General features: G+C 42.9%; 1 protein-coding gene across 2 annotated transcripts in view; it reads right to left on the bottom strand.

Annotated features, from left to right (window-relative positions):
• Window positions 1–17001, bottom strand: part of RCOR1 (REST corepressor 1) — an 82667-nt gene that overhangs the window by 8018 nt on the left and 57648 nt on the right. For both annotated transcript variants that reach the window (XM_068192373.1, XM_068192374.1), the window contains 5 exons: window positions 15627–15679; window positions 11487–11648; window positions 8805–8923; window positions 5355–5433; window positions 611–805 (listed from right to left, as the gene is read on the bottom strand). In XM_068192373.1, the coding sequence (XP_068048474.1) occupies window positions 611–805; window positions 5355–5433; window positions 8805–8923; window positions 11487–11648; window positions 15627–15679 (608 nt within the window). The remainder of the gene's footprint in view (window positions 1–610; window positions 806–5354; window positions 5434–8804; window positions 8924–11486; window positions 11649–15626; window positions 15680–17001) is intronic.

Below are 17001 nucleotides of genomic sequence, written 5' to 3' on the forward strand. Positions count from 1 at the left end.
TAAGTTTAATAAAGAGCTTGAGACAGATCTCTGCTTTAGAAACAGCAAAATGCTCAGATCTAGGCAACAAACTCATGTAGCAAACTTGTATTTACTCACAAATATCTGAAAAACACTTGTTTAAAAGGCAGATCCATCAGGGAAGCAAAAGGTACATAGAGAGTTTGTATGATACCTGACTAGGAAAGACTAAGCTGAACTTATCTTTGACTTCTAAAAGTACCAGGTAAAAAGGCAAAGGAAACACCTGCTGCAGATGGAAATCACATACTGCTGAAACCACTGCCACCCAAGGAAAGTTACAGTTAAAACAATAGAAGGAATTCTGAACTGCAAGAAAAGTTAGGTGCCAGCAAATGCTCCTTCAAGTCCCTGCTATGAACTTTTCCTTGTTTTACTTTGGGTCGAAAGTAGGCTTGCCCACAGAACTAAAACTTAAGCGATGTAAAACCCAGAGCTGCATTCAGAGCACAAGGACCGCAGCTTGTCAACTAAGGCACGTAGCATTGTGCATCATCACTGCCAAGCTACAAATTCCTGCCAGCTCTGCAAACTGCAACAGGCACTACCAGCAAACCCAGCAGTTGCTCCTGCACGATCCCGTCCGTACCTGCCGTTTGATTGAGACTAATTCCATGTCCAGTTGTCTGAGTACAGTGGTAGCAGCTGTTGCGTTGGCAGAAACAGCTTCCACATCTTCCTGGGAAAGGAACATTCCCTTGGGAGGTTTCCTCTTTGCTCTGTTCTTGGCCTGTGTACTGTGCTTCTCCTTCTTCACCTGAGGGACAGTTTCAGCAGGTGGCACCTGGCAAACAGCAGTCGGTCATTTTACAAAACAAAGTATCGTTAGAGATCCCTTCCAGCTCAAACCATTCTATGACTGATTTTTAGCCACCATCAAAGGCTGGAGAACGACAATACCTGTATGCAGACAGGAAGACATTTTTGCTTTAAGTGGCACGTCATACAAACTGTCTTATACAAATTTCTCCTTTCCTTTAGTAGCTTTCAGTGTTTACAGAGATACTGTGGATGCCTTCTCTGCCCATTCTCCTTTTGGGAGACAGATGCACAATTCTGCATTTATCAAATGTTCTGGCTATTTTCAAACCTCCAAAACCCTTCTTGTTTTCATCATCGATCTGAACACATCACCAGAAGGAAACAAAGTGAAGTGTGGAGACAGAAAGAACATAACTAAAACAGTTTACTGAGAATTGCTTTACTACCTGACAGACACAGGGAGGAATAAACCAAATTTATTTAAAGGCAAAGGATAAAGGAGTGAGGTGACAACAGGGTAATTCTTAGATTGTTACACCATTTCTTGGAAGTCAGGTTTTCTGGTATAGCACTTGTATATCAACTGTTCCATCAAAATGGTGCAGTTTTACCTAAAATAAAGTTTAAGTCTTGTTTTGAAAAAGGAGTATTTCACAAAGCACTTCCTATTTTTATCCTTTATGTCTAAAGCCAGGACAGGTAGATTAGCCAGGACACTTACTACAGATCCTTCTGTAGTAAGAGCACAGCTGATTCTAAGATAGCAAAACCATTTCTTCCAGAAGTTATACTCAAAAATCAACTCATACCTAAGATTTTTTACCCAGTAACTGAAGCCTGGCCAAGAACACAAAACAGAAGGGTGGCAAGAAGAGAAAAAGCAGAGAGGAGGAAGTACATGTGAATCCTCTGCTTGATCACTGCAAGCTTTAAACACATTGGCTTCACTTGGTGCTATTGTTTCCCTCCTAATTTGCAGCTACATGCAGTTTCTACACAGTTTGTGGCATTTGCCCATTAGCACTGAATGCTTGCATTTGAAACCACAGGAGGCTGAGCACCAAACCCCAAGTGAGTATGAGTTTCTGACTCCCAAAGAACTCCAGCACAGCTGCCACGGATAAAAGCTTTCACCCTCCTCATGGGCACAATGGCCAGAGCCCCACAGCAGCAGCAATGTGGACAGTTGCCTGCTCTCAACCTTTTTCTTCCACCCACTGGTGCAAAGTATTCCATGAGATACGATGCCTAGGGCAAGCCCAGAGGCAAGAGGTAACTCTTGCCATTGCAGGGGGGATACCCCTATGTCTCTTTGCATAGGAGTGGTGAGCAGGAGAAACCAGACTGGCTTCGCTGTGAACAAGCGAAGTAAGCTCTGCTTCAGAAGGGAGCACTTTGATAACTGAGCCAGGTAAATTATTCAGCATGGATAGACATTTCAGATCCACTCATATTTCATCTACATTCATCTTCCCAGGACCACGCAGCAATGCCTCACTACAGGTTCAGCCTGCCTGTTGACCAAAAGGCAGTGCCTGCAGTGCAAACATCCCAGAAGTTTCAACATTAAAGAAAAATGAAAGCAGTTTCAAATTACTGTTTTACACAGTTCAAAAAATGCAAAGCTCTTTTGTGTTGCAGACAAGAACCAGAGCTCCAGCAGAACAATTTCTGACAGCTCCAAATGCCTCTAGGCCCCAGCAAAAATTGGAACATCTAGTCTGTCCTGGAAACTCTTCTTTCCTGGCCACACACATTACTCTCAAGAATTAAACCAATTTTTGAAAATCAGAGAGAATTAAAATGCAGGGATTTAGAAGGGATTTAGCAGTGCTCCTGTTTATTTAGATATTGCCACTGCTATCCAGTGCACTTCAGTCTTACAAACCCCTTAAGACAATGTTCCCTTCCTTAGATTTCACTGTGTAAAAAGAAGATAAAGCTATCTCAAGCTACATAAAAACAGAACATGAAGTGGGAGGCACTTCCAGGAACAAGGAAGATACAAAAGGAAGCGGGTCTAGGTCATGACCTCAGTATTACAGAGTCACCATGCAAGGAAATCCAAACAGTTGCACTAACAAATTAAAAAAAAAAAAAAGAAAAAAAAAAAAGAAAAAAAAAAGGTATTCTCCTTCCAATGATTCTCAAAAGAGGAAACAGATGAAAGATTTCAGATACTCTGAGAAATCCCAGTCTTACTGGGTAAGTCAGAGAGCAACCAACAGGTCTCAGAGCTGAAAAAAAACCACCTCTGCAGATTTGGGACAGGGAGGCTCCTTACAGTAAGAGTCCCGGGTTTCTGGCACATCATAGCCCCTGCATGTCTGACCACATCATTAAAAGAAACCTAATGATCAGGAACAAACTTATCCCCTCCTGGTTACCTGCTCTCTCTCTCAAGGCATTTCAATAAGCCCTAAGTTCAGGTATTGTAAAATCAGAATCACTGAATCGTTAAGGTTGGAGAAGACCTCTGAGATCATGGAGCCCAACCTTTGACTAAACACTTGTCAACTAAACCACAGCACTAACTGCCATGTCCAGTCATTTCTTGAACACCTGCAGGGATGGTGACTCTCCTATGTGCCCAGGAAGCCCATTCAAACACCATTCAAGGGTGCTTGACCACCCTTTAAGTGAAAAAAATCTTCCTGATGTCCAACCTGAACCCCCCTTGAGGACATTTTCTCTCATGATGTCCCTGGATGCCTGGGAGAAGAGATGACCTTCACCTTGCTACAACCTCTTTTCAGGTAGCTGTAAAGAGTGATAGAGGTCTCCCCTGAGACTCCTCCTGTCCAGACTAAACAGCACAGCTGAACTCTGAACAGGCTATGAAGGCTGCCTGCTCCATTCTGTCCTCCAGCTCAATCCCTGTCCTGAACAGTCCCCACAAGGCTGCCTGCCATGGCACACACAGCCAGACTACATATGCTGCGTGAGCTTCAGATTGGTTTGAGTGCCATGGACAAGGAGGGCACAAAGCCTCCTCCCACACTAAGATTTTCTGCAAAAATGTCTTGATGGTAACTTTCTAAACCAGACATCTGATCTGTTTTGGCCTTACAAGAGTTGCAGCCAAGTTGGTGAAGAACTATCTTTCCCTCTTCTGCAGCAAGTTCAGGACATGTCAGCATTGGTTAGGAAGGAAGAAATAATAAAGGAGGTTGAAGGGAGTTCTTTTACAGATGCAAGCTTTTGAAGAGCTTACAGAAAAATCTAAACTGTAAATTCATGAAAATAATGGGAAATGAGACAATAGTATTCTTTACAAAACACTACAGAGCTGCAGTACACAGCTGCAACTTAGCCAAGTGTGAACCCTTCCTGTCTGGGTGTTGCTGAGGCTTCTGAGAACTCAGTTTCTTGTAAGGATTAATACAAATGGCTTCACGTCCACTCTGCCCCTAGGAAGACATCAAGGGTGCTGGTTCCCTCAGTGGAAACAACAGCAAAACTTTCCTGGAAAGTCTAGAGAGCACCCTCACGTGGGTGAAGAGCAGATGAGAATGTTGTGATTTTTCAGTTATTCCCATTCAAAATTATTTGTTGGAGGAATTAATCTCACAGATTGACTGACAAAACCATTACTCTGGGACTTTTTTTTTGACTGCGTGGGATTGTGTTTTTCAACACTTCTAGTGGGTTTTCCCTAAATATAACCTTTAAAAAAATTAAGAAATTAAATAGAATGACTGAGAGAGAGAGACTAGGAGAGAAATGAGGCTAGAAGAAACCAGGAAAGGGAGCTAACTTCAAGGAAAGAAGGTCTTAAGCATCTTCCTGTAACTCACACATACAACCCACACTGCTGCTGAACAAGGTGTTTTTATTTAGTAACAGGTAACCTGCAGGTTATACACACGGAGATGAAGTATATGATTTCCTGTAGGGCATCACAGGCTGGGTTTTCAGAACTGTTGTATTTGTGTAGCTATTTTCATCCAGAACTCTATGCCCACAGAAAATGAAGTACTTGAAGTGAGACACAAGTACTGCATTTGGAGCTGACGTAGCAACAGGTTAAGGTCACCCTGCCAGACAAAAGTAACTAATCACAAAAGCTTTCTCCTTCACTTTTCACCAATACAGCTGCAATCCTGGTGCTAGTGAAGTGCCAAGTATTGCTGGGGATTTAGAGAACCTTAGAGTCTAACGTGTACATACACACACTTCTGTTGGTCTGCCTAGAACAAAAGGATGGATTCCCCCTCCACCAAGCCATCTCCACAGGGGGATGTGTTTCTACTCCATCTCCATGCAGTTAGGTTGATTTAAACCACTGAGGGTGGCTTAAGCTAACACAGCCAAAGAGAAGATAAAACAGACTGGAAACAATCACATAGTACATTATCATGGGATGGTGAAGTGTTAAATTTTCCCAGCTCTATCCATGACAACTTCTTTATCTATACTTGTCTTGATCTAAGAATAATTCTGAAGACAATTCTTTTCTTGTATGACAACTAGACAAAGTATTAAAGAAAATTAGATACTGTCAGCTTCTACACAAAGTAGCTAGTAAATAAACACTTTCATTTGCACAGGAGTAAGAAACAGAATTATACCTCCTTTTTGCTCTCCTTGTTTTGTTCAACTTCAATGTCAATAGGGTTATTTCCATTTGCTTCCTCCATTTCATCCTCACTGGAAGACAAAAGCAAACAGTACTGTATTAGTTTGTGAGGCTCTCTTTTTCTATGAACAGCATGCTGAAACAAAAGCATGAATGCCACAGCAAGCCCAAAAGCTTTCCTTAGTTTTATTCCCAGGATGTGGGTTTTTGAGGGTTTGGTGTTGATTTTATTTGGTTTTGGTTTAAGTCAGTAAATTCTTAATTGTGAGGATAGTGCATACAGGAACACTTCTCAGCAGCGTACTTAGGAAAAATAAATCTACACAGATGAAGGCAAGAGACATGAAATTAATTCCACAAGTCATCTTTCAAAGAACATGGGACACCAAGCATTTTTACTTTAGGCAAACTGAGACAGAAAAAGACTTAAAATACAGCAAGTAGCTGAAACACTGATTTCATATGACTTCATAATATTTAGCAAAACAGAGATATACAAGACGAACTCCCTCAAGAACAAGCACAAAAAATGCTTGGTTTTTCTTTTTTTTTTTAGTGACAGCCTCACATTTTATTCTCCCCTGGAAAAGAAATAGACATTATCAGTTACAGAGTAATAATAGGCATGAAATTGAGGCCATATCGAAAGCAACCTTGGCACACCTGTCCAGTCTGGCTTAGGTGGAATTTTAATCAGACATTAAATCAAATGTGTTTTCATGATTTAGAATATTTGTACTGTACACAACCAAAGTCAATTGCATTATCCAGTTGAAATGATGCCCAGAAACAAAAGAAATAAGCCAATGTAATCAGAGCATTTGTATTAATCAGAAAAATAAACCTATTTTGTCCCATCAAACTTCATAGCCTGTGCTGAGAAGCATCAGCTGATGCAGAAATGTCACAGCTCCAGGGCAGGGCAGGGCAGGGCTGTGCTCACAGGGAGCAGGAACCAGCAGGCACAGCACATGCTGGTGAGCTTGGCTGTGGCATCAGCACTCACATGGCCATGTCCCTGCTGCAGCCACATCTAAGGAGAAATGGGCTGCCATCCTTCTCCACAAGAGCAGTCAAGCCACTTCTGCTCTCCCAAGCCACCTGTCTCATCAGCTGATTCACAAGACATTTAGTTTGGGTAATGATGATTCCAGGGAATCCACTCCCAAGCATCCCTTCCCAGAGCTGCACACACAAAGTCCCTCGCATACAACTAAGAACAGGTGCTGCAAACCTGGTCCCAAATGCACTGAGAGCTGTGTTAGTGGCAATCTGAGGGGCTGGGGAATTCCCCTGCCTAGCCACAAAAGGGATATAGAGATATTTGAGTGAGGTACCTCAGACTGCCTCTTCTCTTAACCCCATCTCCAAAAGAACTTATGTTCTCACCTAGGTTCAGATTTCAGCCTTTTCACAACAGTCTCTTGTGTGCTGACAGGTTCTCTTGTATTCTAGCAAGTGCCCTAGACATGGGCTAAACTAAAGCTCACCCCCTCTTTTCTGCAGTTGTAAACACTGATTGCCATAACCAAAGGACACTTTTGAAGTTCTGCCAACAACAAATGGCACATTACAATCTTAAAATCCAGGCACCCTAAACTCACCCAGAGTGGATTCTACATCCTGCATGGCTGCACTGGCAAATCCTTTGAGGGTGCAGGGGTTTGACTATTTTACATAATGGAGGGGAAGAACAGAAATCAAACATCAAGCTGACAGCCTGGTGCTTAACTTCCTGCAGATGTAAATCAAGTTAAGCATTTCCAATCCAGCTGCCTTCCTCAAAGGTTACAAAATGACAGAACTCAGCAGCCCATACAGTTCTTTCCCATTCACCAGATGGTCTGAGGTGCTACTTTTCCTAGCAAACAGCCATAGGTATGGAGAGGTGTATTTCTAAATTCCAGTAATTTCATTTGTGAGCACAGAACAAAAAGGGAGATGAGTATTAAAAGACTTTAAACTACATGGTACAAGACAAATACATACTCTATATAAAAGATTTTCCCCCCCACCCCACCCAATTACTTAGTAGGAAAGCTGAAAAACTAAACAAACAAAAAGCCCCAACAACCAGGATGGGGAGCAGAAAAATAGATAGTCTTTGCAGAGAAGAGAAAAGAACAGAATGGAAAAAGAGACTCAGGTCAAACAAAGCCAACCAAATACTGGGCAAGTTGGCTGTCAGTATTTTCCCTGGCCCTGCCTGTTAAGCAAGTATTGCTGACCTAATGGAGAGATGGGAGAGGTTGAATGAGTCATTGGTGTAGCACAGCTCAACCCTAGAAACACGTTTCTTCCCCCTTCCCAAACAAGACTTGTTCACACGCAGTGGAGCCAGCAAACAGCCAACTGGGAAATGCAACAACCCCTCTGAGGGGAAAGGCATTTGCAGAAATTATGTCAGAAGTCTTCCAAAAGCAGGCACACTTCAAGTCTGGTTTGAGAAGTCATTAATTGCATTTTATAGCAGGATGAGAAGGCACCTGCATCAAGCAGATGGAGTTGCTGCTGTTCAGAGCAGTTGTTTTTACCAGTCACCTGAAACCTCTGCATTTCTGAGGCTCTTTCAGCTCCAGAACTAGGTGAAGTCAGCAAGTGACAGTAACTGTACAAGTACTTACACTGCTGACCTACCTTCAAGGGCTTGCATGGGTATCCAGGAGGGTGAGCTTGCAGAAAAGGCATGAGTCAAGCTCATTTGCTAAAGCTCAGTAGCTAATGACCTCCTGAACACCACCAGCCTCACCCAAATGCCAAAGTACCCAGCACTCCCTGGAACAGCTCTGCCAGAGAGTTCATCCTAAGTTCCCCTGTGCTGCCCTCTTCTCAGTCACTCAAAATCAGAGCCTTGACTTCATCTTTCTCAGAAAACAGAGCTTGGCCTGGCAGCCTTTTCTTGGTCACAGTTTTCTAAGATGCAGGAGAGGAAGAGTCTTTTGTGTGTACAGGCACAGGCTGACAGGGGTCCTGCGCTGGAGCCTGTTTCCTGTAGCAGGTGCACATTCTCATTCTGCTGAGCATCACGTGGAGGAACTAAAGGCAGATTTCAGGTCTTTCATTAATTCCTTTTACTGTCCTGCTTATCAGCTTGTCTGGCTCTGCTGACAACAGTGCCAATCAGATTGTAAACAGCTTTAATTTCAATTTCCCAGCCCTCAAGTGGTATCAGAGAAAAAGTTCTAGAATGGTGGGACTGTAACCAGTGCACTGGAGGGCAGTCAGGAATTGCAGTGTTAAAATGGGAACACAGCTAACTGCCAACTGCCTTTTGGCTTTGAGCAAAGCAAAATATAGCAGGCAAGAGGGGTGGGGAAAGGTGTGGTACCAGGAAACGTTTTGGGGAAAATCCTACATCTGGATTAAAAACTAACAGGAATTTCTGGGACAGACTAAGGAAATCAGTGTGTGCAATACACGGCCTTTCTGCTTGCAAACCTACCTTTCCTCACGTTCCCTTTTTTGTTTACGAGCATGACGGTCCATCACACTAGTTTTAGTCCTTGTCTTCTTCCAGGAGTAGTAAAATTTCACCAGGCTGGCTATTGATTTGTCAGGAAGCTGTAAATTAAACATGTATCCTTTTATATGTTTGTATGTAAAGTATCCCCAGAAGTTCACATACAATTGGTTTGTTTTTCCAAGGAACATCTGACCTCTTTACACTGGATTGTCCCAAAGGCTCAACCCGGCAGCTCTGCAACCTTTCCAAAAATGATCCATGGGGGAGCGTTTCAGGTTAGTGCCTACTATTAAGGACATCACAATCTCTAAAGAGCATCTCAGCAAGCTTCCATTCACCAGTCAAGTAGCTGGTTCCCTCCAGAATAGGGGAACACAGCAAGACCAAATCTGAAATGAGGCCTCGAAACTGAAGTAACAGTTTTAAAGCCAGAACAGACCTAAAAGCCAATACAGACACATGTAAACAATCACAGAAACTGCTGAATTGCAAACATCCCAAGCACATCTTTGATGTTTGGTTAAATAGGTTTATTCACACCATTCACATGACAAAGTCTATTCAAAGGTCTCAACAAAGGATATGTTCAAAAGGTGAAACGTTATGGTGAACTGAGGGTACAGGAAATCACAATTTATTTTTTTTTTTGGCCTCTTACACAAATGCCATTACCCTGTAGCTAGGAAAGAAAAGTCTGCCTCCAAAAAGCATAAAACTACATTAAGACTAATTCTCTACTTTTGAGGCGCTTTACATGGATGCTCTTACACGGGACTTTTAAAAGGTGAAAGTCCAGTCTTTTCTGATGAATAAAACATGTTTTACTTAAGTGTCTGATTCAGTTTGGAGGGCAGAGCAGGTGGGGAGGAAAACAAAACTCTGAGAAAGAGCCAGATCTCTCTCACTCAAACACTGCAGTTTAAGTCTTCACCTGAGACAAGCCTGGTTCTCAAACTGCTGACTGACTTTAGGTTCTAATACCAGATCACACCAGCACTCCCACTCTGGCCCACAGCTGCACACAGGCAGATATCCACCTGGCAAAGCACAGGTGCTATGTCAATGTTGTGTTGCCAACAGCCGTGCAACAGGCTGGTGTTCTGAAATTAAAAAAAAGTCCACAGAACAAACTCAGGGACGAGGCTGTTCATGACAAACATCCACTTGGCTATAAACCTGTACTAAGAGTGCCAAAATATCAGAACCAACTCTGGTAAATAATCTAACTTGCCTTTCATTATCTGGCTTTGGAGATTTCTCCCCTCAGTTCCAATCTGCAGGGGTGCTAACGGGACAGCATCTGTAAACTAACTAACATGCTCCTGAGCCATTGATTCCTGTCCCCTGCTAAACACAAAGCTTCATGCCATTTAATTCCTTTCATGCAGAATCGCTTTCCTGGGAGTAACAGTAAAAAAAGTATCATTACCTAGGGAACAGTGCATGAGGTTGGCATCTCTGTATTGGAATGCACTTCACTCAGGGACAGAGAGCCATGCTTCTGCACATAAACCAAATTGAGAATTTCTTGCTTTGGCAGTTAACCAACCAACAGGACAGGCTTTATGTTCTCTTTTCCCCCAGAACATTCCCCTGCCCTATTTTCCCTCCTATATAAGAACGCAGGAATAAAGCAGTTTCACTCTTCAAGAGTTTCATCACCTGACCCAAGGGAATGGGAGACCCTAGGACTCCAAGAACACTTGGAAATGAATGTCAGTGAAGGACAAGGAACATCAAGGAAGACATGATGAAAACAAGCCTCTTTTTGCCACCCTTTTGAAAAGGGATCTTCATCCTCAGATGGCAAGTCACCTTTTGCTTTTCAGTGGGACCAGCAATACAGACCTGTGTCACATGTGCTTTAAAGAGGCTGAACAGACTGCAACAGCCTAGGCTCACTTCAAAGGGTCACAGACAGTGGAAATGGGCCCTGCTGCAACACTCAAGAGGCTACTTTACTGAAGGAGAGCAAAGAACAAAGTCTAGTTCCCACCCAGGTGATGAACCACTTGAAGACACTCTCAAGATACAATTAATAAAAATTTTTACAACCCATCCTCTCCCTCTTTCAAAAGAAAACTGCACACTCCCTAGCACTTCCACTTGGGTAGAAACCTATCCCTGAAGTTTTCAATCATACATTTAAAACAGTATCATTACCAACCTAAAGCAAAAGACTGAAGCTTGCAAGGATGTGTAAGCCTCCATCACAGCATCCACTGAAAGTCTCAAATCACATTAAGCACAGACTTCATCATTCAATAAAATTAATTCCTAAAAATCAGACTGTAAGAAAGGAAATCAACTTTGCACAGAGATGATCTTTACTGCATATCTGTATGCATATGTGCATAGACCATGCCTGAACTCCAGCTGAGACAAACACTACTATAGCACACAGGGGACTGAAAACTATGATTTCCAACCAAAAACAAAAACCACACAGTCATAGTTTATCCTGAACCAGTAAAGCACTTCAGGAAAACACTTCTACAGAGACTCTGGGAATAACATTGTTTCTTTCTATTCATGGTAGCATTTTCCCTCTAACATCCCCTTTGGCCTGTTCTCTCTCAAGAGCATTAGACACACATTCAGCACAAACAGCACTGAAGAACCCAGTCTGTTCTGCTTTTCCACTCCTGCGACACCACTTACCATCTGCTGGATCCTGTGAAAGGTTTTCCCATGGAAACTGAAGGCCTGTTCAAACAAGACCTTGTCTTCCACTGTCCACTCATCTGGGAACGGAGTAAAGTTTGGCAGATCTGCCAAAGACTTCTCGATGTTGTGCTTGTGCCAAAACAGCATCCCAAGAGCCTAGAAACAACACAGACACCAAGGTGACAATTGTAATCCAAAGAAACATTACTGGAAAATGGAAAGGGAGAGCTACAACATTTTTCTCAGGCAACACATTAGACAAAATTTTAATTCTCAGCTACATCAGATGCTTTTCTGAGTGCAAGAAACCTGGAATCTGCCCCCCAGCTGGGCTGTGAAGACTAGCCTGAAGTTTATCAAAACCACACAGGTCAGCATGTAATAAAAAATTAGCAACAGAAAGGTGGGGAAAAAAACTTAAGAAATTACTTCAGCTTTACTGATCATGGTATGCACAAAAAAGCTGAGCAAAGGCTTTGGAAGTATACCAAAAAATGACTGGACAAAAGGCAGCTTCTTTCCAGTGCTGGACTCCATTTCCTGGCAATTAGAAGGATGGTTCCATTGACTGGGGGTTTTTATAATTGTTTACAGGGGAGGGAAACGGGAAAAGGGAAGAGAATGAAACAAGAACTGTAAGAAGGAAAGGCCGAAAACATGCATCACCTTGACTTGCTGCTAAAAAGTCCCTGGCCCAAAGGAGGAATAAATCTCACACATTCTGGGGGCTGCTGTTTTGTTCCCTTGAGAGAGACCTCATTTTGCTGCTGCAATCTCTGGTTCTCAGTTCCAAAGACAAAGTGCCTGTGCTGCGCTTTACCACCTGCAAGCCATTCCCCTTCTGCTGTCTCCAAGAAACTCATGCACAGCCCCCCTCTCCCAGGGGTCCACAGCCCAAGTGTGTTATGACACAACACTACCTCAGGCATGCCAGCAACCACTGCAAGTCATTTTGGGAAGGCCTGACTCTGCAGAGCTAAAAAACAGCCTTTCACAATTGCTGTGAAGCGAAAACAATCCCTAACATGCTGAGTAAAACGTAAGAGTAACCCACTCATCATATGCAAACTCAGCTCAGGTTTCACAGCCATAGTTACCCTCATCTAGTAGTTTCACCCTGGCCACCCAGCGTTACAAAATCCCTCCAAAATCGGGGTTTCCCCATTATGCTTTGCTATGCAAAAAAATAGTTCCTTTATGGGATCTCACGCCCCTGAGATTCAGCAGAGAGCATGCATATAAATATTAGTGTTATCCAAGATCTTGCCCAGATTCTACTGGCTCTCAGTGCTGCCCGGACACCTTCTCCTCCCTTCTGCCATCATGCAGAACAAGTAGTACTCTCAGCTGTAGCACAGCCACTCGAGATGTCACAGAAGCCACACAGCCATTCTGGCGAAGATGGAACAAGGATGGGTCAAAGAAACTATTTTGCAGTCATGAAGGACCAAGTTTTTTCTCCCTTGAAAACCTCCTTCAGCTTCAAATAAGAGATCTACCTGACATTGCTATGAGGAAGCAAGGGATAAACAAGGAGTGAGACATTTTGGGAGGGCAGGGTAGCATTAAATAGCACTGAGGTGTTAGTGAGGACTGAGGGGAGAGCTGCTTATATAAAGCCAGAGGTAAACAAAAAGAATTTCCTTATAGGCTTGTTTAAGAGGAGATCAGTATTCATCTTCCACCTGTGCTGCCCTGGAAGAACTCTGCACTCATACACAGGTGAGCACAGGGCCTTCCCAGGCTCCTTTGTCCCAGGGTGTCTGACAAAGGCTGGCAGGAAAGGCCAGGTCACAGTCAGACTCACTCTGGTGCTTCTCAAATCTGTGATTACTACAGCACAGCATAACCACCCACAGCTGTAGTGCCTGTAGAGCTCACTGGCCTGTGGGGAGCCTGCCCTGGAGCTAGCCAGGCTGCAGGGACTCCCACCAGCACAGTCCTGAGCCTCCAGCCACGGTCCATCAGCAGCAGAGCCAACAACAGGGCACTGAGCCACGGGCAAGGGGAGTGAAAGGACAGGGATGGGAGCTGGGCTGGCACGCATCAGGCAGCTGGACGGGAACCCTGCTGGGCAGAGGAGCACCCTGCCAGCAGCTCCCACCCCCTCCAGCAGACTGGCACATCTCAGCCTTTAAGGGATGTTTTGGGCAGTGGGCACAGGTGGAAAAAAGGCAATCTCTGTGAGATGACTGTTAGCCAAGCCACCCGGACAGAGGAGCAAAGTCAGGGGAATGTGTGTGTGAGAGAGGGCTGCCTTGCCCAGCGAAGCCCAAAGACAGTGGCCAATTGCTAAAGTGAGCTTTTACTGGCTTCCAGGGAGTCTGTTTCAGCTTGTCCAGTTACCCAGCCAACAGCAACTCTGGTGATACCTGCTGAAGACAGAGTTTCCCTTGGTGACACAAATAATCATCCTGATTTGAAAGCCTTGACACTTGTTCCTGTAATACAAAATGAATGTGTGTCTTCCAGAGCAACACAAGCTAGATCCTCTCCAGTTATTTCCTGAAAATGCCCAGCACAGCTCTCTAAGAAATCCCAAAGGACATGGGAAACATGTTTAACTCCAGAGTATTATGAGAGAGTGCTACAGAAGGAATGAGAATTTTTTTAGGAGCAGGAACACTTTTACAAGCTGCTCAGCCACTTTACACTCTGATGTGGCAAGTCATGCAACTTCTGTACACAGAGGGGGAGAGAAAAATGGAGAAAAAGACTCAAAGGAATGAGTGGGTGGTCTGTATTTTCAACATTAAAATTAATGCAAATCTCTGTTAGCTAAATTTAAGTTTTTCAAACCACAAGAACTTAGTGGTTTTTTTTAAAATTGCAAGCTTCATTTTCATCAGTCTTCTGTATCAGTCTTTACTTTCTGAACAACACTTCTCCACTAAAATAATGAAACCCATTTCTACTATTCCAAGACCATCTCCCTTGGAAGATGTCATCCACAATAACCAATGCTAGGGTATACCAGTATCAGCTGAAGAGAGTTACCATCTTTATTTTCATTTTAAGTTCACAGCCTTTTGATGCCTTCACGTTCATTTTACTGCTGTTTTCTGCTCTTAGAAACTATAATTATCAAGCCTTATCATTCCTGGTTTTGCCAGAAATTTTGTTGGCTATCTCAACTTCAGTGTTTTTGCTCAGCAAGAAATCTTTTTGAGCATGAGTATCAACCACTGAAAGTCTGACTCAAGGATGACAGCAGAATCATTTACATAGAAGCCCTTTCCCATCCCAACCATTTGTTTCTATGCTCACAGCCTCTGTGTGAACAATTTCATTAACTTTCGTGTTTTTGTACTTGTAGAGACAATATGTGATTTGCCAATACATTAAGTCATGAGATTCCCTGCCTTCCCTTTCCGAGCAAGTATGAGTGCATGAGGAAACTCCACAGAATTCAGAAAAGTTTCCCAGGCACAGGTCTACTCATCTCCCCAGCAAATTTTGAAATCATTGTCAGTTAACACAGGAAAGATTAGTACACAGTCCTAGACCACAGGGAATAAAGGAGAGGTCTGTTCCTCAGCCAAGGATTTCCATCCCCAGGTTACAGGTAGTGGCTAAGGGTCAGTGGCCACTGGCAAAGTCATCCCATTTACTGCACTGACAGCCAATGTGCTCATCTGTGAAGTGTAAAATGATTTGCAGCACAGTTTTAAGGTAAATAACTGCGGGCATCAGTTTGCCTCAGAAAAGCACATGATGCTTCAATAGCTCATTAATAACTGGCAAGATATCCATGAAACAGAGACGGAGCAGTCAGCTGGAAACTGCAGTGCAATCAGGCAACTGTCCAAAGATAAGCCAATCTTTTTAACATTGTTTAGGGGTTCCAAAAGTGCTCAAGAAGCAGTCATCAGAGGAAGCATAATACTCATGACCAGACTTCATTAGAAATTATAATGGTTTTGTTTTTCTTCTTTTGACTCTTGATGTAAAACTAGGGGTAAACTCTGTATCCACAGAGTACAGGCTACTATAAGGAACAGTCAATTTTGGGACAAGTAGTAGAGGAGAAAACATAGAAGTTACAGAAAGAAAGAAGCAGCTCTAGTCACTTGAAGTCATGTTTGAATAGTTGCTGAAAAATATTTTAAAATAAAGTATTCAAAGGTTTGTTACCTGCTCCATATTGTATCCATGCTTCTCCTTAGCAATGGCAATATATTCATCCACTGAAAAACAAAGAGAAGGTGTAAGTGTATTTTATATAATGATCTCATCTCCCCTTCCCTTTCCCAGTCTAAAACCCAGATCTGCAGCTCTGACTTCAGCCCTCCACAGAGAACTCTCAAGAACAGCTACTGTTTCCAACAATTCAGGAACAGAAGGAAAGGTAAGAAAAACAAGCCACCAGACAAACTAGCTATTTTCCTTACCAAGCCTAAATGGTCCATGATATCCAATCCAGTTCCAATACTTCTGAAACACAGCCTATAGTGTTTCAGAACTTGTTCACCAAAACTGTAGACATGACTGTGTCAGCTGCTTTTTGGGGTGTGTGTTCATTTTGTGGTGGGTTTTTTTATTGGTTGGTTGGTGGTGATTTTTTCAATAGCTCCAAAGTAGTTGTTTTCTTAAGGAAAAACATCCCCAGACACAATCCATACCTTCCAATACTGCCAGAAACCTAGTGTTGCACGACCACTACAGATACCTTGGTAAATTTTTCAATTCTTAGATCTCAGCAGTTTTTTATCTTGGACCAAACCCCACACTCTTGTATCATTATGACCCATGAGCTTTTAATCTTTACAATGTGAACATGCACTGAGAAGTTATATTTTGTATAGATGGGACTAAACCCAAATGTCTTTTACTCAGAGTGACTGAGCCCACACTATGTCCAACAGCACCCATTTGAGACGAATGGATCAAAGTTAGTAGCAGTGGTGGTGCTGTGAAGTCTGTGTCCTTCGGTCTGATCATTATTAACCACACTGTAATGATGGTCACACTCTTGAAAACAAAAAATTATCTAATTCTATCTAAATTCTAGTTCTGTCTAATTAAAGTCTAAATCTATCTATCCTGCTTCACCTAGAGGAGTGGAAGATGCCAGAAGCACTGGTTGCCTATACAATCCCCAACAACATGCCAGCAGTACCCTCACTTAAAACTCTGATACACACAGCCAAAGTTTTCATCCTTATCCAAAATTTGGACTTCACAATGACTCACATAGCAATGAACTCAAAAATCATTCCCTGTTCTTTTTCTACAGATACCCAGGGAGGAATGAAAGCAAGTTACAGTGCTGAGCACCAGACTCATGGAGAGCATGCACAGCAAGGAAATGGTTCTGTGTGCTCTGCAGCTAAGGAAGCCACATTTCCCACAGTCTGGACCTCATTATTAACTTCAGCTCTCAAAAGTGCTTCTTGCCTATTTTCTACCTTTATAAACACTTTTATGGAGTAGCACAGAGCTCTTCAAAGCTTTTCTATCAAGCTAGGACAGTCCTCAATTATTCCTTTAGCTTATTAAACTAAGCTAT

The sequence above is a fragment of the Anomalospiza imberbis genome, chromosome 6 (assembly GCF_031753505.1).
Source record: "Anomalospiza imberbis isolate Cuckoo-Finch-1a 21T00152 chromosome 6, ASM3175350v1, whole genome shotgun sequence".
NCBI classification, from domain to species: domain Eukaryota; kingdom Metazoa; phylum Chordata; class Aves; order Passeriformes; family Viduidae; genus Anomalospiza; species Anomalospiza imberbis.